The sequence below is a fragment of the Plectropomus leopardus genome, chromosome 16, assembly GCF_026936395.1.
Source record: "Plectropomus leopardus strain MGB_pleo_1.0 chromosome 16, ASM2693639v1, whole genome shotgun sequence".
NCBI classification, from domain to species: domain Eukaryota; kingdom Metazoa; phylum Chordata; class Actinopteri; order Perciformes; family Serranidae; genus Plectropomus; species Plectropomus leopardus.
The window spans coordinates 18,049,524-18,075,417 of NC_142191.1; the positions used below are offsets into that span (position 1 = coordinate 18,049,524).

Consider the following 25,894-nt stretch of genomic DNA (forward strand, 5'->3'; position numbering starts at 1 on the left):
GAACTGTCTCTTTATCATGCTTCCAGTACAACATGCTTTGATTTCGAGAAGTGATAGAAGAAGTGATAAGTGCAAAAGTCAGAGACGTGATGACCTTACATCAGTGGCCCCAAACATTTTGAGGATTGTGTGTATAATGGCGTTATTGATCAGTTGCCAGAACATGTGGAGGATACTATAAAATACCTTTTAGGCCCTTAATATCCCTGCCTCCTCAAAAGAAACACTTAAGTGAAGGCTGTTACATTTTTTTTTACTTGTTTCTGAGTTGCAATGATAATAACAGTTACTTCTCCGCAAAAAATAAGTGTACTTGCATTTACTTCAATTTTGTTTCTATGGTATATGCATTGTCATAGTAACACAGACACATCTGTACAGTAGTGCACACACACCAGATGCACACAGATAGAAAAAATCCATAGATAAATAGTTTGAGAGGTGAAATGTTGAATAGATAAGTTCACAGAAAATTACAGAAGACAGTAAAACAAGGCAGTGATGCAAATATGACATGTGATCATATCTGACAGAGTGAATTTGCAATCAGTTCTGTGGTTTCTGCTTTTAGTAAAAAAACAATATCTGTCCCATTAGACAGAAATGTCACTGCAGTGTGCAGAAATGTCATCACAGTGGGTATAAATGTCTTCCCCACAGGTAAATATCATCACTGCAGGTGGAAGCATCATCACCAAAAGCTGAAATGTTTGGTGACGAAGTCATCATCACATGGCAAAATGTTATAACAAGTGGATATATAATTGCTGCTGGTAATAAAGGAAGCAGTGCAGGTAAACATGTTATTAAGACGGGAAGAAATGGCACAGCTGCAAGTTTAAATGTAACGTGCATGAATTTAAAAAAAAAAACAAAACAGTAAACATTTCACCTCCATTAGTTAAAGCATTAATTGTAATGTAAAAATTCAAGACTGTGGGTAGACACAGCATTACAGTATGCAAACCTCACTGTAAAGTGAAAATGTGATTGTGATACAAAAATTCTAATTCACTTTATCCCCAAAAAAATATTTATTTCACTGTGTCTCGTATTGAAAATGAAAGTGAGCATGTTTAATAGACTGTAACAGTAATATTCTATTTTATTTAGCCTACATTGTGATATAATATGTAACGTAAAATACACTTCACACCCCGCTGATAGTGTTAGTTAATTTTTTAAACATTTTAAACTAAGATTTTGTCCAGATGTTACATAATGCACCTTTAATCTGTTTATTATTTTTCTTCATTAAAGGATTTTTCCTTTTTGGTAAAAAAAAAAAAGGCTGTATATGTCGATCAACAAATCCCAAAGCCCAAAATGCCGTCTTCAAATGTCTTGTTTTGTCCAAACTGAAAGAAAATCAGTTTGCTCTCACAGAGAAGAGTAACCAGAAAACATCTCAATTAAAAAGCTGCAATCTGAGATTTTTTTCCCCCACTTTTTCTTAAAAAGAACTATTCAAACTGATTAATCAATTATCAAATTAGTAGGCAATTATTTTAATAGATGACAACTTATCGATTAAAGGTGGCAGCCCAGACAAATAATAGAGCAGCCAGAACAAAATTGTAAGTTCAGAAAACGACATCACTTTACTGAATTCCAGCCTTTAAAACCAGGAAAAGACAACACTTACAATAATATAATATACAAAATCTAAGTCGATATCTAGTCTCATATCACAAGATCCATATGATATATTGCCAAGCTCTGTTTTAAATATACAAGGATTTCTGTATTCATATATGTATTTACGACAGCATTCACACAATCATGACACTCCTCTCGCAGGTTTTTGCGACCAGCACCTCTGAGACTAAAATCACGTCCTTAACACCATCATTTATAAAAACAACAAAATGAGATCTGATCACAATATGGACAAAAATGCAAACAACCAGGACACAAATTACGTGCCAAAAGTACACAAGGCTGTAATTGAATCGTTTACTTTCTGAACAGTGTAAGATGAATAGAGCGTATTTTACCTGCAGTGTCAAAAGAGACAAAACGAGCAGCTAAAAGACGCACAGCCAACACTCTGACATAAGGCCCTTCGTCTGGCTGGCTCAGCTGGACTTCCCCGTTATCTTTATGACAGGAGATCATCGTAATAAAAGCCTGCAATGGGTGGCTTGTGCCGTTAACTTTAACTGGGGGTTGATGAGGGAGACACTAATATGGCAGCAGATGGGGGAGAGGTGGCGTAATTGATTAAAAGAAATACTAAAATCGATCAGGAGAAGTGGGCGCGTAACGAGACAGAGACAGATGCACGGGTCAGCACAGCAGAGAGGGTGACAGATGGAGGAGGACGTGGAGACAGCAGTGGGTGGACACACACACACACACACACACACACACACACACACACACATACACACACCCACACACACACACACATACCCACACACACATACGTACAGGCTTATATTTCCATAAACAAACATGCTCACACATACAAGAAGAAACGTACACATGCAGTCTGCATCTGCGCCTTTGTAGAAATACATCAAAACACAAATGTGCCATGAAACAACAAACACGGAGAACACACAGATCTATGCTGTGTGTGCAGACTTCATTGATTAATCATTCAAATGAGTGCACACAGAGGCACACACCTTTAGATCCATACATCCACTGTACACATGCTGCTTACATACAAACACATACCGATAATAACGACATACACATCACAAAGGACACAAAGGTAAGAATCTAAAGTGAAGTTGACCTTCATATGAAGAGCACTAGAACAATGCAAGGTAATGCTGTCCATGCAAACAGGTTATAGCTGCCTAGTTTCAGCATTTAAGGCACAGTCAGCGGTTGCTGTGTATCTGTCAGTTTTTCTTCATATATTAAATGTGTCTTGTGCATCAAATCTCAACTGTAGTGCTGACTTTTTGTCATATCATGTCTTAAAAATAGTATTGTGCAACAAGAGGTCAACCTGAAATTTAGCAGTTTAACAATGCACACTGTTGTTGATAATTATATTGGAATCTGATATTGTGCCAGTACCAAAAAGTAAAGCTCAGCAATAAAATAATTTTACCCGTTGTTTTAATAGTAAAAAAGAAAAAAAGTAAAGTAGTAGTAGTGTAATAGATACTATACGATATACTTTATCGCCCTCAGAGAGAGAAATTTATCTTGACTTCAGATACTGTGCCCATAAATGCCCTCACAGTCACAACAAAATAAAAACTACAAATGAATACAGCAGCATTTGCACATGATCCAACATTGCACGTAACACAAATTACACACACCCCGTTGTTAAAACATCATGACACTATTGCACAATCCCTGCAGTCGTAAGCAGCATCGTTTTAAAGCTTGGTAGAGATAGGAACAAATGAGTTTTTAAAACCGTAAAAATATGTATTTACAATATCTTTAGTGTCAATCCTAAAAAAAACCCACCAAAAAAACAAAAACAGAATATTGTATTCTTTAAATTTAAAAAAAAAAATACCAACGTAACAAAAAAATACCCAAACACTGGCCCAGCCCTTATTCATAGTACCATAAATTCACCTCTCTCTCATCCATTCAGTGTCATGTTCTGGGACACTTTGACGGGATAGAAGTCGGGAGATCTAACCCCCGACAACATTTTTTTGAATGGCAAAAACAATCCCAGCACCTGATCTATCAATACTTAATCTGTTTCATACTACTCCCAACCCTAACATCCCCAGGAGAAAGGTGATGGTGTAACTTCTCTTTGTAGTATTTCCTACCTGGGAGCCTTTCTTGCTTCCTGGTAAGTTAATGATGAGCGTCTTCCCTCGGATACCACACACAGGTCTGCAACGCACAAACACAGAGGAAAGTTTATATGACTACAGCTCAAGAAAGTGCAACACGTATGCTTGATAATGGTAATACATGCCTCTCCTTCTACCTGAAAGCCTCAATACAGTGCATCACAACATGCTGCACTTTGTCACAGGCGATAAATAAACTCACTCGTCGTTTTGTTGTTTTGGGAGTCACACTGTACATTATTTACCCGTAAGGTTCGACTGGAAAAACTGTCAAGGTCACAGGATGTTTTAACTTTAACATAATAATGATAATAATAATAATAATAATAATAATAATAATAATAATCGAGTTTAGGAAGTGCTTTGACAAACAAATCAAAAGCAGAAATCGGATACATAGAAGGGCAATAAAACAATAGAAAACCAAACAGTCCCACTGAACACAAGGGTAGTAAGGATAAAATTAAAACAAATAATTAAAGATGTAGGGCGCAAAATATCAATTAAGAAATACTGTATAAAATAATACAAAAAGTCCAAAAATAAAAAAAAGCAATATATCCACAAATAAAGGGAAATAAAAGAAACAAAACATAAATAAAATAGCAAAAATTAAGTAAATAAATAAATTAAAAGACAACATCAGATAAAAGTGATTTAAGAAGTGATTTAAACTAAGTCAATTATTCTATAAAAGCTGAGGGGCCCTGATGGCAAAAACATGGCAAAAAAGTCACCTTTAGTTTGAATGGCCAAAAGGGCCCAACCTGAGGATCTAAGGCTGCAAACTGGCTCATATGGGGTCAACATTTCTGTTATGTAGCTTGGGGGCAGACCCAGACGAGCTTTGAAAGCGATCAGTAAAATCCTAGCATGAATTCTAAGGTGAACAGGGAGCCAGTGGAGAGAAGCCAGGAGTGGAGTGATGTGATTTCCTCTGTTAAAACCTGTGAGAAGCCGAGCTGCTGCATTCTGAACTAGTTAGAGGCGGGAGGGTGATTTTTGGTTTATGTATGTACTGCACAGGTAAAAATCTTGATTTTAATGAGAATACCTTTTTTCAATCAGGATTATGTGAACTTTTCATTGTGTCAAATATGAGAGTGCGTGTCTGACCTGGAAAGCATGCCTAGTGGTGTGACGTTGAGGGATCCCATCAGCATGGCCAGAGACATCCCTGGAGCCTCGCGCTCTATCACCTCCTTAGTGGCCTGGAGAGAAGAGAGATAAAGAAGAGGGTCGTTAGCGTGATCAAAGTCTAACTAAGCATGTGTCCTTCTTCAGTTAAGGCTAGTTTCAGGCAGCCATGTGAAGGAAAAATATTGCTGAATGTAATCAAATTTATATTACGTAATGGGTTCATATAAAGAGATTGATGTTAATTGTGATGGACAGCATTTCCTCATGCTTAAAAAAGCAATTACAAAAAAAATGAGCACGGACAAATCCATCCTTTCTAAAATGACGGGGACTACTTAAAGTGGGCCTATTTTGCTTCCCCTCATTTTCTGTCATATATAATGTTACAACACTGGATTCTCAGATTAGATGTGCCAAAAAACAAGGTAAACGTGTGTAAAAGTAATCCTTTTGAGCAAAAGCCTTGTGAGCTTCAGACCGTTCTGAATACCATTCCCGACATCTTTTTTTACTTTCAAGACAAGATGACGTCAGCTCATGACTGATTTCTTTATATGATCATCTGCTCCTGGTACGCTGCACATGTTTACATTACATACACTGCTACATGTAGCTACATGCTTACATCAGGGAAAGATGTAATCTTGGTTGCCAATATTTCCTCAATTTTAAATCAAATTCCTGCTGGAGCATGTCGGGTTGTAAAGATTTTGGCTCAACTTTTGGCTCCATTAGTAATTACCCTGCTGCATGCAGCTACATATGCATGGAAATATGTAATCCTGATTGCTAATGGGGATAATTTCTTGTGCATGCATTTATGTTTCTTGTAGCTTTTATTGGTGATTTTTCAGAAAAGTGGTGTTCTCTCTGTTACAGTCACTTCACAGCTGCAACGATGGTGCACGCTGAGAAAACCAAGAAATGCTGACCAATCCGAGAAAACTGGGGTTTTTCAGGAGAGGGGGGTTAAAGGGAGAGAGACAGTATGAAAAAATAAAATGTTTTTCAAACATTAATGCATGCAAACATGGTCTACTAGATACTCAAATACAAATACAAATACAAATATGAACTTGAAAATTAGCATAATAGGTCCCTATTACCAGTGGCGTAATAATGAATTAAGGGAGCTACTTGTTAGTCTGTGGGACTTTACTTTACAGACTGTGGTCCACTTGTAAAAACGCAATGAAATAAACTTTCTATTACTACTACTGCTTTGGACAAACACGTGTGATTTCAGGGAGCCATATTTAACTTTACTCTAAGTTTTAAGTCTTCCATTTGCTACTAGAATTACAAGATAAATGTTTAGAGACTAATATGAAAAACAAATTGTGTTGCAACTTGACTATTTCTGACATATATGATTTAATTGTGATACTATAAATGTAAATATAAAAACAGTACATTCATTTTGTTGACTTAGATTTTTGAGGACCTGGACACAGATTAACTGTTTCACCAACATTTTTAAGTTAACTTACATTTTGACTGACTTTTCAAAACTTTACTTTTTCCGTCTAATTAACAATTTGAGGCTGTATTTCAGAGTAAGTACAAAAGACTACGACAACAGAAACAGTCCTCATTCAACAACATTACAAGAAAACAGCACTTAAGAAAGTGGTCTCATTAAAAAATCCTGGTAGGTAAAGAGTTAAAGTTGTTTACAGTCAGACAGATGGCCTGGAAATGCTGAAAATTGTCCCAATTTTTTCCAACAACCTCCTGAATTAATTTCTTGATTCAAAACATCTGGGCTGCCTTTAGTATTGATTTACAATCCATCTTACACAATCCTTGCCTGACCCGCCTCCTCCCATCCACATCACCCATTAGCAATCCAGATTGATTCAGTCTTTGAAATCAATATGGGAATATGTCTTTTTCTCAGTCAGTCTGTGCAATTTGATTTTATTTTAACTCAGCAGGGATACATGTGGATTCCAGGGGTGTTGTTCTTCCCAGTTTCACCGTCTTTGCAGGGACATATGTAACGAAAGCACTTGTTTGTGTGTGAGTGTGTACACATTTGTGGGACTGCAGTTGATGTGGCACGTTCTTGACGGTTAGATAGCGGAAAAGATAGTGCCTTCTCCTCCAGCTGTGTGTGTTGGGTGCCCTTGAGTTGAGTGACACTTCAAACGCACCATTAGCAAGGGAGAGGGGAGAGAAAAGACTTCAAAGAGATGAGGAGCCACTGATGAGCATCGTGGGCTTGGACTCAGGAGAGGAGAGAGGGGAGAGGGGGGAGAGAGATGAGGAGAAGGGAAAGACTGTGGGAGGGACTGAGGAGGGGTGAGATAGAAACAAGAGGGAAGGAGGGAGAGAGGGGCTGGATTTATACCACAGCATATAAAGTAACTGATTGGAAGAAGAGGGAGATGGGTTTGTTTGAGTCAACAGGGTTACATTTCGATGCAGTGTAAAAGACAGATTGTATGTTTTGGGCAATATGTTTGTCTTATCACAGAAAAAAGGGTCTTAACCCTCTGAAACCTGGAACAACATCACTTGTCTTGTGTTGCTTTCATATGCTTTTCACAAGTATTTAGCCTTTGAACCCTGAACCCGAGAAAAAAATATTTCAAAATAGCCAGGGGAAAATCTCCAGGGAAAAAAAGAAAAAAGCTAGATTTAGAATGAGCATAATTATATTTGAAAATATGTTACAAAATTATTAGAATTTCTAAGCCCTTTTTCTAGGTCATTTCATTGTTTTGTTTTCTTTGTTGTTGTTTGTTTAAAAAAATAATTTACAGGTAATTTTTTGTACTTTTTACTATTTTTTCCCTAATTTTTGGGTTATTTCTTCATGAATTACTAATTGCTTTCGTTACACGTTTTCAAATCAAGCCAATTTGATCAGGTTTCAAAGGGTTAAGGATAAATCAATCTTGATTTGCTTACATGGAAGGGAACCCGGGTCAGATAAGGACTTTTCAGCCACAGTCTGTTAATGGATGCAATGTAAAATACAGCAACATGTAGTACTACTAATAGGAAATTATGCAATTGAAGAGAAAGTAACATTTCTGTATAAAGCGCTCTTTTATATTTGTAAAGACATGACACGTAATCTGTTCCTGCAGTCCTGCTCTCAGCTGAAACAGAATACAGTCATATGTGTCTCGTGCAGCCTTCAAACACACAGAGACAGACAGAGAGATATGGTCGTCTACAGCACGCAGGGCTGAATCAGATAGGAGGTATTATCAGGGACTACAGTGTGTACGTGTCTTCCCCCTTCCAGGAAGGCTTTTGTCTACCATGATTGATGAGGACCAACGATACTGCTGAGAACCACAGCTCATCCCCTGCCAAATTGCTTGTGTGTGTGTGTGTGTGTGTGTGTGTGTGTGTGTGTGAGTGAGTGTGTGTAAGAGAGAGAGAAAGAGGTTGGCTGAGTGTATGTAACAGAAGTATAGCTGTGTAAACAAAAAATAGTTGTAATCTTAAATTGTGCAGTTAACAAGTGTGTGTGGCATGATGGTAATGGAGAAGATGATAAAGAGAAAGACAGAGTTCTTGCATATTTACAGTATGTTGCCTCAGATGCATAAATGCATGTAACTTTATGTGCATGCACATAAATTAAGTCCAGAAAGTTTTCACACACTTTAAAAAACTTTCTATTTTACATCTGAAATGAAACCAGTTAGATCTGACATGGGAACTAGCAAAGCCAAATAGGAAAAAAAAACAATACATGTAAATACAACTGCACTAAACCACTGTGTGAAGCCTGAGATTGCATTTTATGAATAAAAATTTAAATCGTTTATGTTAAAGGAGCTGTATGCGACATTTCAGAGCATATCTATGATTCACAGTCTGAGGCAAGTTTCTCTGCATATGCTTGCTGAGCTGGCTATCAGCTATCAGTGCCAACTCCATAAACAGCGCTATTACCGGCACGACAAACCCTGGACTTTGATGCGGGAGGCCGGTGGTCGATTCCAGTCTGAATGTGTTTTTTTTTTCTACACTTTTCCATGTGCCTCTGTCCCCTAATTCTAACCATCCGTGCCAGCATGTGCATTTGTTGATGTTCTGGCGTTTGTTGTCATGTGCTGCGTCATCCCACCATGTGCATTTGTTGACATCACGATAGCAGCATCCCAGAACATAAATAGCAGACGCAGAAGGATAAGGATGAATTGTAATGTAGGAACTCTACTGCAAAGTGACAACATGTGATGACTTGTGAGGAGAAACACCCATAGGGACACCTGACACCCATTATCTCTGAATTGCTTACTTCATGATCCCATATCTTTTTCTGAAAAAGTGAATCAATAAGATCTAACTTCCGCCTCTTTATTTCCCTTATGACCATGGGGCTAATTACAACGTGTGTTAATCAGTGCTGCAACACGTGTAATCAGCAAAAACAGGCTGAAGCTCTCTGAATGAAGCACACACAGCATCAGGAGTGATCTGTCTTTTCAAAAGCCTTTAAGACAAAGAAAAAGCATACTTCTATTGAAGCTGTATGACATTACTTCCCTTATATGAACCCCAACCGAAACAAGACCCATATTTCAACCCAAGCTGTCCTTGTTGATTCTTATGTAACATGTTTTTGGTTATTTCTTAGTACCACTCTCAAGCCTTATTATACAGCTTGCATCCTTATAAATATAAAACAATGTAAAACACGACATGGGACATCGCTTACCATCACTCTTTTAAGCCAGGACATTAGTATGTCATGATTTATTCAAAAAATTGAAATACTTTAAAGCACTACTATGAATTCCAGTCATTCCCGTTTTTTAATTCAGCAAGTTAAAAAACAAACCAACAAACCTCCCTAAAAAACACTGTTGCCTATGGAGAGAACTGTGATAAACACAATCCAATGGAAACACATTTAAACTCACCTCTGGTGTGACGTCTCTTGGGGCAAAGCCAGTGCCTCCGGTGGTTAGAATGAGGTTAAGTTCCTTTTCATCACACCAATCCACCAGGGTCTCCTGTTCACACAAACACATGATTCATTGTAATTACATATATCATCATTACGAAAAACTAAGATGCAGCAGATAAACAGATTATCACATTACATACCTTGATTTCATCGATTTCATCCGGCACTATCTTGTAGGCCGTGATCATACCCCCCAACCTGAAAAAGAAAGAGTCTCTTTAGATTACACACAGTTATCAATGTATTAGATTTAAGACAAGATACTTCATTGATCCCTGCGGGAAAATCTTTTTGTCTTGCTCTCTTTATATGCAGAGGTCAAAAAGGTCACCTAAGGAAGTTTGGACCTTTAGTCAGCGTTGTCTTTAATAACCCTCTAGCAGAAGCAGAGCACTTGAACTCAGGATGACCAGTTGAAGAAAAGTCTCTCTGCTATTTATTTGCCAGTCTGGTCTTGGTCATGACTTGGTTTCGGTTTAGATGGTCTTCACTACAACTCTGCTTTATGCACCACCCTGCTGCCACAAATGGAATATCCAAGTGGATCAGTAGGAAACAGACCTGGAATACTGGAGGCTCAAATCCATTTTTCCCAGAGTAATAAAGAGACATGCAAAACAGAGCTTGTTAATGTGGTATTTGTTTGACTGAAACAACATCTGTCCTTCAGTTCCTGCTCTGACAGCAAACACGACCTCAAAAGGAACCCTACATCTGTCATTTAAGAGAACGCAGGCCCGTGAAAACACTGATAAAGAGAAAACAGAGCCAGAGACCTGGAAGATGCAGGGAAAGTGTGAGAGAAAACAAGACAGCTGAGTGAGGCAGAAAAGAGAGAGACATGGAAATATAACAGTGAGTAAGAAGGAGAGAGAGAATGCCCTTGAACATCCCCTCCTATAAGGATTTTCCACAGGACGGCCCACTGAGGAGGGAGCTCTGACAAGGACAGAGCTGCTACTGCTGCTCAACAGCGATCCATGGCGACCTCCTGTGGTCACAGTGGGTATGACACCCCAAAAAAGAACAACCCCAGGCTCGAGGTGAAGGCTCTGCACAGACACCCCTTATGTAACCCTTTTCTTTTTTTAAGAAGCGCTATTTTTGGGAGACTACTGCATCATGTTTCCCCTCCGCGTCAGCCACTTAAATGCCATGATACCCTCCGTCTGACAAATACCCATGAACTCTGTGCAACATTAAAGCATCTGCTATTTTTTTTTTTAAGCTGCCTTTCGGATGCTTTTATCCACATGGAAAACTCTCCACACACTTAGTTACAAAGATGAAATGTTGCACCCCTGGAAACATTCACCAAATCCATCGTCTGAGCTCGGTTTTCAAACTGTGCAGCAGAGCAGTGAGAGAGACATGCTCTGAGCACACTAAAATACTGCAGCGAGCATGCATGGAGACGGAGCATGAGACTCAGAGGGAAGCTGTCTGCTCCTGACAAAAGATGCAGAGAAGTCAGGAAGAATCATTTAAGGAGGACTTTTTCATGAAACGCTGCACATGCAGGGCTACTCGGAGCATTCACTAACTTGTACACACACACACACACACACACACACACACACACACACACACACACACACACACACACACACACACACACACACACACACACACACACACACACACACACACCCCTGCTGAAATTCCTGTGATGGCACGAGTGATTTACTTCTCTTGATGTGGTTGGCAGGGAGGGAGAGCTTTTTTGTTTTTTTTGGCTTCTCTGTATGTGTCTGCGTGTGATTGTGTTCATGCATGTGCACTCGTCCGTTTATGTGTTTGTGTGTGTCTGTGTTACACCTCGGGAGAGTAAAGGAGCTGTCAGGACAAATCACCTCTCTCTCTCTCCTGGGGTTTTTATGCCTCTCTGTTTCAGCCCAAATGAAAATATGCTCAACACAAATAACTAGGGTTCCTTCCCACCGTTTCCTAGGCAACCCCTCCTGCCTGAAGCCTCTAGTCGCTGTGTTGTTTGTCGTGAGTGTGTGAGAGTTTGTGTGTGCCGCTGAATGTTTGTGTTTGAGGGGGTTTTTTTGTCACTATCGGGGATGCCATTTCTGCGCGATGGCAGCAATATGCTCTTGACTGGACATTTTTTTGAGAATGTTGCATGCAGTCGTATGTTCATGAAGTATGGTGTGATTTGTGTATGTCCATGTCAATAAACACATAATGTGTTTATGTTTACAGACTTATGTATATAACATCTGCAGTATTTATATACAGTACATGAATGCGTACAGTCAGCTTGTGGATGTATTTGAATAAATTAACATACTGTATATGTGTTTGTGTATTGCACCACTGTGTGCACACACAGTGATACACAGCCCACATGCTGAGTGCATCCCTACAGATATTACACATGGAGCTCAAGAATCTGATTGCAGTTTTCAAGTTTTGCGTCTCACACACTACATGTCAGCTATGTATGCGTGTGTATATGTCAGTAACACTTTCTGTGAAGACCACATCTATAATGCATTATGAGGACATTCATAGTGAGTTATATATAATCATAATGCTTTATGACTACACTCATAAAGACACAAAATGCTTAGTGATGCACCATATCAACAGTCATAAGCATTATAGATGTAACTTATAATATATTATCAAGTCTTATGGATGCTCTTGACTAGTTATAAACTAACTTGACTGAGGGGGATTATAATGCATTATAAAAATCTATACTCACCTATACACACATCATCTACAAACTGTCGTAAGGACTCATAATATGCTATAACAGTCCATTCAGTATTACAGATGATCATTGTATGTGTTAAGTAAAGTGAGGTACATATTGATGCATATATAATAATGAATGCTTCATCATAGCATTTCATTCTTTCTGTTAAGTGTGATGCACTATATATAAATGTTGTCTTCACAGACAGTGTTATCTGTATTTTTATATAGGGTTGTAAAAAAAAAAATTCATAGTAAGGTATCATTTAAGTGCAAATTGCTGGGACGGGACATCACACTGAATACTGTCAAGGTCTGAAATGGATAATCAGGGAATGAAAATGCAACCTATACAGTTATTGATGGTCAAAAAAAAGACAAAGAAAAACAGCAAAAATAAATGCACATTTGCAATTATGTTGTCATCAGGAGATCAAGGCAAGTAGACTTCTTACAAAAAAAGGCATAAAATGTCCCCATATGCTAACAAAGGTAGCATATTTACCCTTAATCATAAATGTAAGTTTTTCAGGGGCAATAGAGTGTGACAGACCGGCAAGCCAGGCTTGTAAATTAGGTCTGGTAGGAGATTTACAGGATTTGTCTATGGTGTGTTGTGCTTGTAATCTCCAGACAATCTCCATAGACATAGTCATTTTCTCATCTGCCTTGCTAAGTTGATCATTTACAGGACAAATACGTAGATAAAAAAAACAAAAAAGAAAAGTTGTAACCGTCATTATTGTCATGTTATAACCTTGTCTGTGTTTTGTAACGGGTTGGACATAATAATAGAAACACAAAAGATTAATGTTTCTATCCCCAACTCCTTCAGTCTGCACGTCAAAGTGTCCTTGGACAAGAAACTGAACCAACAAATGCTCCCCGTAAGCTGTCTGTGAGTCCATGTGAGTGTATAAAGCAGGTTATTTGTTAGCCTTGCTCACTGGTGTCCAAATGTATGTGAGAATGTGTGAATGTGACATGAAGTGTAAGTAAGTGTGAGTCGTCAGAAGACTAGAGGACACTAAACAACTGCATTTCCATTTACCACAAACTACATCCTCAAAAAACAATCATACACTTGAATCAGCACTTTTCTAAAACATTATGAGCGTCATGAAAACTGGATTAATTTTAGGACTGTTGTATTGGACAGCAACATTTTTGACAGGCGTACATAATAAACTGGGGGCAAAGTTCAACCAGCGCGCACATCCAAAAGTGATAAAAACTAGGCACTGGACCAAGCAAAAGAGACAATGGCAATGCTGCTTCGAGTTAATAAAACACTGATGTACCATTCTGGATTTGTTGGGAAATGGTCAGGGTGGATGGTGAAAAGACAAAGTGCACGACTAAAACAAACGTCAAAACAAAAATGAAATTACAAAATCATTTCGGTTAAGGTTTGGAAAAGATCTTGATGTAAAATGTTAACAAAAAAAGGCTATTAAAAAATAATGTTGTAGTCACTATAAGTGGATAGCATATTGCAAGACTGCCTATTTTAGTGGAAAACATGAACAATTTCAGTGAACACTTTGCTTGTGCATTCAGTATCAACATTTTTGTGACTTGCAGGTACGTTAATTATCAACATTTTCTCATTATCTTAACAGAAAATGCAATTTTCTCAGCATGTCGTCTCACTCAAAAGCAAATTTGCTGTTTCATATTTGTTGTATATGAACTGATTTCTGGCAGACAAAGATTTTTATTTTTATTATAAATGCATATATGCATATATGGTTCCAAATATTGGTTACTGGTCTCATTAAGTGTCAGTAGAGGCCCTGAAAAAGCAATATCTGTCGACCCCTAGCGTGTGTACATACATGTGTATATGTACAGTATAAATGTGAAATGTGTGTTTCAGCACATGGCGTCTCTGCAGATGGAGTGCTTGCCTGTATTTGGGTGGGTGTGCTCTGAATTGAGGGTAGCCTATTAGAGAGGAAAGGGCCTGCAACATTTTAATCTCTAACACCCATCTATGTATCTTTCTACTGCAGGGGGTTATGACATATAAAGCTCGTCCTCAAACTGCAGGCCAGAGGTAGTCAGCCTGGAATAAAGGCTTTTTCTCGAGGTGTGGACAAATCCTGATGCGGGCGGAGGAGGGAATGTAAGGGGGAGAGAGTAGGGGCAGGGGAGGGAGATATGGGGGAGGGGGCAGCATGGCAGTAGTTTTGGCCTGAAAGCTTGGACGCCACGGCCAAAATCTTTCTATGAATAAAAGAGGAGCACAGAGAGGAGGATAAAGAGAGAAAGACGGTACGAGAGAGCGGCACAGAGTGAAAAGAGTGAAAAGAGAGAAAGGGGGGATAGACTGTCAGGGGCACACTTAACAAGAGAGAGGAAAAAGCACGTGTGTATGTGTGCGAGCCAGCTGCAAATCTCTGTGGTTGTGGGACACTTCCAAGATAAGACCCATCTGCCAGGGTGATTTCATTAATAATACACGCTCTTTGTACAGGGCACTCAATCTCACTCTCTCTTTCTTTCTCCTGCTTTCTTACACTCACACTCCGTCCAGGGAGGACAGGAGAGTCTTGGCCATCTCCACGCTCCCAGTAGTAGCGTTGGAGCCGAGCCCATTACAGTGGAGTTGTTGGTTCGTCCATATGTAGGAAAGCTCTCAAGGGGTCACCTCTCAACATGTTAGCTGACAGAGGGAAGGATGGAGGGATGGAGGAGGAGGAGGAGGAGGAGGCAGAGTGGACTAGCCCACCTCTTCAAAACCCCTGCCGTGATGAGAGCTCTGAGTGCTCAGTGAGGGGTTCCACTCTCATGATTCCACTCACAGCCACTAAACAACACGCACAACCGCCTCAGAAACACACACACACACACACACACACACACACACACACACACACACACACACACACACACACTTTAAAATATTTTGCAGACCACTCCACCCCACAAGTGTTCTATTTATTTACAGAATAAATGTCATCCTGGTTCAGATCTGCCATTGCTGACGGTCTCCTCTTCCATTTCTTTTTCTTTTTCTAAACCTTCCCAGCCACATCACATATCACACTGACTTCCTATATTTAACCCTTTAACACCGAGACTGACATCAGTTTTCTTGTACTGCATTCAGACACCTTTCATAAATATTTAAAGCTCTGAGACCTGAGAAAATTGTTTTGATTTCTCTCAAATACACTGGTAAAGACTCAGAATGCAAAAATTGTAAAAGGTGACGAGGAAATGATCTGAAGATTAGCTAAGGTAGATTATCAGATATTGTCAAAAAATATGTATCATCATAAAAAAACCAAAAACTTAAAACTATGTTTTCAGAAAAAAATACATATATATATCTTTTTTGTGTGCTTATTTTCGGGTAATTTTCTTGTCCATTTTTACTAATTTCTTTCTGTTTTTTGGGCCATTTCTTGCCCTTTTCTAATGTTTTCGAAACAAATCAAGTCAATTTGCTCAGGTATCAAAGGGTTAAAACAGCAAAGTTAACATCTGTAGCAATTAGGGATTTGCCTGAATCTGAATCTGTTATACAGGAAAGCGCATATAATGTGGAGGAAACCGATATTAATTTGACCCCGAAGTTGTTTGTTATTTTTTTGGGGGAAAAAAAATCATATTTGACATGTCTGGGTTTCAGCTATGATGTCTCATCAAATCGATACATATTATTTTAGATGACTACAAAATAAAAAAGCAGATTCTATTTGCATCAAAGTGCTTTGATTTCATTAGCTACTTGTTTCATTCACAACACATTATTGAGAAGTGATTGCTATTCTGTAGTCGCCCCAAAAAACTGCAGGGAGCGTTCTGCTGCTCACTGGAGATCTGGGGTCACGGTTTTTAAATACCAACTTGTTTTGAGCCAAACTTCTGCATCAAAGTGGCAAAATAGTCAGGGCTGAGAACTTAAGGTTGTGACACACCAAGCAGTGATCCGAGAACTAGCAGTGACAAAAGCCCGGTGCGGCGTTACCCTCTTATCGCCATGCTCGGCCAAAAAGTTGCACAGGAAGACACCAAACTGACAGCCAACAAGCATGTATGTTCTGTGCCTGCATAAAAGGAGATAACCCTCAAGCCCAACGAGCAGACGGCGTTTTTCTGTAATAGTCATTCAAAACAGGAAACCAGAACACCGCCATGATGCTGGTTAGCCAGTTAGCACGTTAACAACACAACACAATATTGGAAGAACAAAGTATATTTACAGTGTGCCAATGAACAACAATACAACCCATCAGAATGCAGTTCTGTTAAGAGCTCAATGGTTAAGGAAAAGCAATCTTTCCTCATATAGCAAGTTTGTGTCGACCTCCCTCCGTCTTGATTTTAGCCCTTAGTCAGAGTGATTTCATTCACCGATGGGCTCCACGTCTGCCTCCACTGATTCAACATGCTGAATCGGCGGAAAAAAGCAGACGAGGATCGACAAGGGCAAATGGTACAGGGCATAACATGGTGACGAGGGCCATGGACGCTTGCCATTGGCCCAATTTGGGAATATATAATTCAATATTTTGATTTTTTTACTCCCCAATATCGGTACTCAGCGCCAAAAATCCAGTATTGGTCGGGCTCTACTGCTCTTATGTGTGTTTTAGTTGCTTGCAATGTAAACTAAACCTTTGCTCAGGACTGCAGGTAGAACCTCAGAAACACTGAAACTTTACTGTCGTACAGCTGAGTCACAAATAATCACAAATATATTAGCGATAATAAAGTTGAACCAAGTATAAATGTGTTATACTTATTATGATGCTTATTGGTGCTGGATCTTTAGCAGTAGCCTACAGGTTTGTGTGTGTGTGCGTGTGTGTGTGTGTGTGTGTGTGTGTGTGTGTGTGTGTGTGTGTTTGTCCCCTGACAAACTGTCTCCTCGCTATGAAATTGAGCCCACTGTCACCCATCTGATTGACTTCTAGCTATTCTTAGCCGTGACAATTTGTAAAATTGACAAAGGTTGTTACAACAAAAGTCGCTGGAGGGCAGAGACGCAGAGCTGGCTCAACAGCCTGGGAGGGAGACTCACTCAGCCTTCAACACATAAACACCCACAGACACACACACGACACGACATGCCAAATTATATGAATGTAAACAAAAGCATTCGTTCATACTGGAGAGGTAAAGACGCACAAGGACACCCATTTGTACACACTCCTGTCTCATCTGTGCGTCCTTCATTCTGGGCATCATTTGTTTGACCCCCCTCTGCTGCTATGTCTCAAAATATCATTTGTCTCTCCACCTGACGCACCTCTGGACGCTCCTGAATGCCAAACTGGGCAGACGGATTGATTGCATGTGCTAATGTGTATGTGCAAGTGTGTGCGCCTATGATTACAGTTTTTGTTATGTGTCCTGCTGTGGCCTCATACTCACTCCCTCCCTCCCTCCCTCCCTCCCTCCGTCCGTCCCTTTCTCCTTCCCCCGCTCTCTCGTTCTGTCTCTGTCTATGTATCTCTGTCACAGCAGCGGTGGCACATTGAGGGCACAGCGTTCCAGCTGGTCAACCTGATGGAGCCGCTGACTTGTGGTGTGGCGTGGATTAACATGGCATGGAGGATCTCGGGGCCAGAGGAGGTCAGCCAGAGCCCGTCTGCATCAGCTACCATCACTGCAGCACAGCAAAGCAGACAGGGACGCCAACGCTGACTGCCTGTCCGAATGTCCAATTTAAAATGTTTAACAGCATCCTGCTTAATCCAAGATCAGCCCTCTTAGTCAAATGGAACACAACCCACTCCACAGCGCCCTCCAGAGCCCTGCATTCACACTGAGCAACACCTACAACCACACAGAGGTCCATTTGGCCAACTAACCTTCCATCAACAAACTTGTCAAACAACATAAATTGGCTGCAACTGAACCTTTAATCAACTGTCAACACATTTCCTTATTACCCAGCGGATGTGATTTTATGCCATGAATATTTTCTCCGTCGGGAAAGTGCAAGATTGAAAGTTAAGTTGATATTCGCCACTTGAAACATCAAGAGTACTCTACAACGATTACAGTGGCAACACTGAATCTGTGAACAGATATCTGCTTATGTGCACAGAATCTGTAGGAGTTTGGTATTAGAAGTATTCTGGTTTCCATTCATAGTACAAGTAGTATTGACCAATCATGTCTGAGTGGGTAAAAAGTTGAAAACTAAAAAGGTGCAACACGTTGGCCAGAATGCAATCTTGGAACCCATGGTCTACCATCTGACAAGGCTTTGACTTTTTTTTTAGCTATTTTAAAAATTCATTTGTGTGCACATGCAGATATTTGTTTTTAGAGCTTTGCTGAAATGACTGGCACACTGAAGAGGAAGTCTTGGCCCGCTGGCTACACTGGAACGCCTGAAATATTGGCCATTAAACATGATTTCTGTCTCTGCCACGTCTGACAGACTTTCATTGCTACTTCACAACATCATCAAAGTCAGTCTTTTGTTATTGTTTTGATTGTGAATTGGCAGAAATGATAAAATGTGGGAAAACTTGTACAGCAAGTATTACATTTTTGTACTTTTCTTTATTTGCAAATTCTTGGATCATTTCTTTTTCTCATTACTCATTCACTTCTTCCCATGTTTTCAAAGAAATCAAGCCAATTTGCTCAGGCTTCAAAGGGTTAATACTAAACCAAGATCAAGTATTTTGAGATGCCTATGAATACACATTGAACCTGGTAATCATGCTTTATATGCCATGAGCCAGGGGGAAAAAACGAAATATGTGGTCAGTGCACAGTGTTCCCTAACATGTTTAATATTAATATTTTTGCAACTTTGCAGATACTTACGTTAGAAACATTCCTCATTTTGATGATAAAAATATAATCTGGGTAGCATTATGTTTGTCTTACAAAGTGTTTGCGGTTGCACATAAGCAGAACGTACATACAGAGTGAGAGTTTCTCAAATATTAGCACATATAAATCAAACTACGTGCGAGAACATGCACTTAGAAACAATGCTGTTCTGTTTCAGTTCTTTCAATCATAAAAAAACCAGAAATGGATTAAAGCTTGTTCATGTGTGTACAGACAAACAGATACACACAAAACCCTCCAATACAAAACAACTCCAAATGTCCCCTAGTGTGCATACTGTACAAATAAGCATGCGATGGACCCCTAATCACTCTCTGGCACTCTGTCTAGCGTGACGCACATGACATGGCACAAGCCTCCTCACACTCCCTCTCTGTGTCGCACAGACTTGACACATACATTACACATCAGCCTCAAAATAAACATACCGTAAAGGTCATGACAAGCATGGATCCGTCCAGGGTCCCATGGTGGGAGACTGGTGACACTCCAGTGATATTGACTGGTGTGATATTGTGACAGTGGAGCAGGGGAGCTCCAGCAAATCAATGGCTGAATGGAGAATGATGTGGATGTGTAGAGAAGCGTGTCTGAGGCTGCATGTTGCAGGGTCAAAGTTTGTCGTGTTGAGTCAGTCACAGGCTGAGGCTGCTTTTCCAGAGGCAACGTGATACGTGCATCGATTTAAGACTACAGTTTCACATCTAAATCTTAGTGACACCAAAACTGACTTAAAATATATATATATTCTTCTACTGTAGACTGTAGGTTGAAATATTTAGTAGACATTATTATGGCCAAAAGTATGTGGACACAGGTGTAACTGTAGAGCTGGTTTGGGTCAGGCCCCTTAGTTCTATTTGGGGTAATACTGCTGCATAAAACATAACATAAAACATAGAAATGCCATTACAGAGCAGTGGTTTCCAACTGGAGGGTCTTGGTCTAAAGTGGGTTGTGGGTCCTTTCTGAATGGACTGCAAGTGACTCATGAACATGTCAAGTTTGTTAAAAAAAAAAAAAAAAGAATTTATTTTGACACAGCCGCCTTATCCTGTTTTTTTGTTGTGAAATTAGGAGATATACACAGATTTCAACTTCAACATAGGCGTTCTGAAATGAATGATTCATGAAGTTAAAAACTATACGCCACAACAGACAGGGATCGATCCATTGTGGCACTTTCAAAGCAAGCGACAGGAATAAATGGAAACAAGTAATGTGGCTTTCTCTCCTCACCACAAAAAAACCCATGAACTTTTTAAGTTTGGTTTAATTCGTTACATGATGCTATAAAAAGGGGACTTGATCCAATGATTGACAGCTGTCTGTGCCTATTGGTGTGCTCACGATCAATGGCGCTGCATGTAAATGGGCTGACATGTGTATGGGAGGGAACTTCTGCACCGTGAGATCATTACTGCGCAGACTCTGGCTCCAAATTACATCACAAGGGCAAGATGGCAGCGGTTATATCCAGGATATTTTGGCTTCACTTTTGCTTTGTGGGGGTAAGTGGTAAGTATATACAATCTCTTTTTTATTTTAATTTAAAGTATTTGGTCATTTTTATTTTTCTATATTTTTTAAAATATTTTTTATAAACAGTCTATGACACTCTACACCCTATAAACCTACTGAAAAGCTGCAAAAACAATATTTTAATTACAATACTTACAATATTTAGCACAAGAAGAAAGTTTTCAGGATTTAGTTTCTTTGGACATACACTTAAAGATCAGTTGTGATGAAGATTATTGTTTTGCTGTGGGATCTACTTGCTCTTTTGTCACTGATCCCTGTTAACTGGAACAAGTGTTGATTTCCCCTCTTTCAGCTTCTTTTAGCAAATAATAACTTCTCCCTGCTACTGAGTGTCATCCTTAAACAGAAGAGTGCTGTGGCTCTTTTGTTGTTGCCATGCATGCTGGGAATTTCTCTCCATAGGGCGACACCGAGCCCCGACATGTTGTGTTGAAGAGATATTTTTAGTTTCTTGGTTGTACAAAAAGAAAACGGCTTGCACACACACACAAACACACACACAGACACAGAGCCTGTTAATATTTTTTTGTGTTGTGGATTAAAGGTTACTTAGAGGACTTAACTCTGGAATAAACGGTTGTGTGCATGAAGGTGTTGCCTGGTGTTTTTCATTTCTGTAGGCTGATGTGTCATGAAAAGGCCAATACTTACAGGGAGGGATCATGGACGAGATCTTTGAGGTTGACGCCACTGCGGTCCTCTGCAAGGTTCCGAAAACAGCTGTCGCTAACTGGAAAAAAGAGAGAGAGACGGAAGAAAATTCAATAAAGGCTATAACGCAAATTGCCATCGATGCATCACAGGTATTGTCCAAACAGTAAATGATTCTTTCCCATAAATGTGACTATTAGGAGGAAAGACTTAACTAGTTATCTAAAACCTGAAATGTTTTTCTTCCTAAAAATCCTTTACTCTCATGCCAGCTTGCACTTTGCAATATCAAAAATTACTATTTTCTGATTTTCGAAACTGTGTCATGGTTGGCTACGTGTGATAACTCAAGGTGAGAGACTGAGCTGATCATCAGATGAAGAAAATGACGCATCAGACCACAACAATCTTTCTCTGATCAGATGATGAAAACTAGATGAACAACATCTAAGATGCTTGGATCCAAGCAACATCTCTTAATGTGCTGTTTCTGTATTCCTGCTTACATCTTGATCCAAATTTCACACTTGTGGGGAAAAAACTGTATCTTCGACTTAAAGGGCTCGTCCATTGTGTCTAAGGATATGATGCTCCTACTTGTCAGTTTTGACTGTATTTAGAAGGGCTGGGTATCATTTGAAAAATTATGATACCATTAGCAATACCAGGCACCTTAAAGCCATACTGATACCAAATGTGTGCTTCATTTGCTATCTTTCATGTTGACAGACTGGCATATAGTATTCCATAAAAATTAAAGTAATGTCCAAGGCTTTCATTTGTTTAAATCACTGATCTCAACTGGCCTATATTTGGACTGGCATCCGCTCTCTCATTTCTTTTTCCAAACCATCAAGGCCACACCACAAATCACACTAAATTTCTACATTCAAACAGCAGAAGTAACATCTGTGGCAGAACAAGCATTGCTCATATGTGTTTGAATTAAATGCAGTGTAACTACACCTTTGCTCAAGTCTGCAGGTACAGCCTCAGAATCATTGAGACTGTAGCGTCACACAACTCAGTCACACAGTAATGGAGTACCCCAGGGATGATGTTTTTTTCTGTAGGCCAAAGTGAAAGTCAGCCTTACCCTGGCTCCCTCATCAAAAAGTCTATAGGATTTTTCCATTGGATTTTGTATTACTGCAGACCAGGAAACTAGCAGTGCTGAAATACTAACTCACAAAAAACTTCCTTTCATAAAAAAGTTAGGCTATCAAATAAGGGCTCATTCATTTGATCTAGTGCTGACAGACTGTGAGAGAGAGTGAGAGCGAGAGAGTTATGTTTTACAGCACCCGAGGATTACAGCAACTGGCATAACAACACAACACCTCTCTTTACCCTCTTAAAAAAAATATTCACAACTTGGATTGTTTTCTTAAAAAACTATTTTGGTTTTCCTTAACACCTGGCAGATCTTTATGGACTAAATTAATAGAAATAATTGAGGACTGAATACATTTGGACTTTCTAACCACTTCATAGGGAATTAACATTTCTGTTGTTTACCATGTCGGTAAATCTGAATGAATTACTCTCTTTGAAAGAATCAAATGCAGGTATTGTTAGACTGGAGACGTTTTATTCCACTTGGTATCTGGTAACTTCGGTAGATACCTTAAAGGTGTTTGATACTGATAGCCAGCCCTAGTATTAAGGCAGGTGAGCCTGTATATAAAAATCATGTCCACAGTGTCTTTTGAATTTTTTTTTTTTTTTTACAATGTTGCAAATCAAGCATGACCACTATGAGAATAAAGGAAACACTGACATCACCTTCACCCTGCACACTTTTTGATCACACCGCACCAATTTGAAGCCACACCTTCATCGTCTCCAACCTCTCCTTACTAAACCACGGCAGCCCCTCGACTGCAGAGCAGGTGCGGGCCACATGAGTCATCACGGTGATCACAGACGGATAGAGTGATGGATAGACTGAGACAGGAAGAAAGACATGGGGAGAGGAAAATGGAAAAAAAAGTGAGAGGAGACAGAAAGAGACAGGCGAGGAGGATGAAGAGAGGGACAAGGTGTTTTGTGATCTGACGGGGCCAAACGTGAACGGACACGCTCGTGTCTTAAAATAGATGCAAAACCAAGCACCACCGGAGGGCGGGATGATGATGGTGGCGGTTGTGGTGCAGTGGATTTAATCCAAAAAAACTTGACGCGCTAGTTGTAGACAAGACTGGAAATGTCATGATGTTACTCCAATGAAGTGCCATGATCCATGAACGAGAGGAGGAGGGGCGGAGGGATGGGGTGAGTGGATGGGTGAAGCAAGAATGGTGTAAAAAAACGAAGTGGGATGGCAAAGAGGGGGGATGTGAGGGGAAGGGATGCAACAGAGCTGGAGGATGGAGGGATGAGAGAGATGAAAATGGGAGATTGGGGTGGAGAAGAGGATGGAAGGGATTTTTAAAAGAGGAGGGGAAGGGGGTTGAGGAAAAAAGGAGCGGTGATGGTGGGGCAGCGCTGTGGAGACAGAGGTAAACAGAGGGTGCAGGACGTTGCTCTGGGCTCTGGCAAATAAATGGGAGAGTGCTGACATTTGCACACCGAGCCAGCTCAGAAAAGAGAGGGAGAAACAAGAGAGACAGAGAGACTGCGGGGAGGGAGGGGGGGAGGCGAGATACAGCGAGAGGAAAAAAAAATTGAGGGAGGAGAGAAAAAGGGGAGTAAGCACATGGATACACACCACCCTGGCTTTAGAGGGGCACTGCTGCATAAGTGCATGTGTGTATTTGCGTGTATGTGTGTGAAGAGGGAACTTCCTTCAAGACTGCAGTATTCCTTACACACACACACTCTCTCTCTCTCTCTCACGCACACACACACACACACACACACACACACACACACACACACACAGAGCCCTCCTCAGTCTTTCTCTCCCAGCTACCCCTTGATCTAAAAATAGCCGTTCCACTCTCCTACAAGAGGCAGCAACCATTCTGAACCAATCAACACGCTCTGTCAAAGGCATCGGTACCCACCACCCCTCTATGTGTGTGTGTGTGTGTGTGTGTGTGTGTGTGTTTGTGTGCTCACATGTGTGTGTGCATGTGTGCAAAAAGGGGAACTCCTGAGTGAAGGTAATAAAACTGCCCCTCCCAGCTGCACCGGGTGAGCAGAAATGGTGGGAAAGTGATCCCCTCTGCAAAACAATAGCACCGAAAAGAATCCGAAAGCAAGAGAGGAGAAAAAGGAGGGGGACAAAAAAAAGAGGGAGAGAAGGAGTGGAAGAGAGGGAGATCTGGCTGCAGTTGAAACAGGCTTCAAAGGAATATTAATGTGATCCTGTGCAAGAGCTGAAGACAGGGGGAAGAGACGGGGGGAAGAGGGAGGGAGGATGGAGGAAGAGGAGCGAGAGGGGAGGGGAAAAAGGTGCACAAAAATTCATGACGTTTGCTCCCTCCTGCCTCCCCGAGCTCCGCCCATGCACCTTTCTTCAGGTAAATCTGCAGCTTAGCTTTGTCCTCAAATATCGCCGTGCACTGCAGCATCTCTGGTGTCCGACCCTAAACCCACAATTTGGGAGAAACCACGGATTTAGTCATCACAGCAGACGTCCACTTTGCTTCCTGCCCTCCCACTAGTTCAGAGTCAAACCTGATCCCTGAGCAGCCACTCAAGTCCAACGTCATATTCACAGTGAAGACGTAATGCAGTGACCCCGTTCCACCCCAGAGGGTGCTATTCCCCATGGTTCATACAGTACAGAGTAAGCTAAAGGTCAATGCTTCTACATGGCTGGACAACCACCAGAGGACAGACAACTAAGGGCAGACAGACAGTTGTCAGAGCTGAGACCGGTTCATACTATCTGAACATCATCCTGTTATTCTGGGGTCAAACACTTAAAGAAGTATTTCACAGATACAAAGAGAGTCCTTACATAAAACTAAGCCATCTGTGCAGTAGAAAGTAAAAGTAAAAATGAAAATACTTTTGAAATTGATGCTACATGACCAGAGAAAACAGAGAAAAATGAGGTTTTTGCTCAAAAGGTGGAAAATCTACAACTACCAGAATGCATCATGCCTCACCAGACGCTCAGCTGTATACTTTTTGTCCGCACTGCTGGCGGCACCGCTGGTGGAAAATGGGGATGTGCAGCCTGTAGTTCAAGCAACAGCTTGAGAGCCGGTAAAAGCCAGGATATGTAGGCACTGGTTAGATTCATAGCTGGTTGAAAATCAGCAAAATGTCCCTTTAAAGGGGATCCATGATGCTCATTTTCAGGGTTCATGCTTGTATTTTAGGTTTCTACTCGAAC

At 40.3% G+C, this 25,894-nt stretch overlaps 1 protein-coding gene across 9 annotated transcripts in view; it reads right to left on the minus strand.

Moving 5' to 3' along the window:
• Nucleotides 1–25,894, minus strand: part of gphnb (gephyrin b) — a 129,228-nt gene that overhangs the window by 66,734 nt on the left and 36,600 nt on the right. For all 9 annotated transcript variants that reach the window (XM_088089246.1, XM_088089244.1, XM_088089247.1 and 6 more), the window contains exons 2-6: nt 21,604–21,682; nt 10,008–10,065; nt 9,821–9,913; nt 4,905–4,999; nt 3,762–3,828 (exon numbers count right to left, since the gene is read on the minus strand). In XM_088089246.1, coding sequence (XP_087945372.1) covers nt 3,762–3,828; nt 4,905–4,999; nt 9,821–9,913; nt 10,008–10,065; nt 21,604–21,682 — 392 coding nt within the window. The remainder of the gene's footprint in view (nt 1–3,761; nt 3,829–4,904; nt 5,000–9,820; nt 9,914–10,007; nt 10,066–21,603; nt 21,683–25,894) is intronic.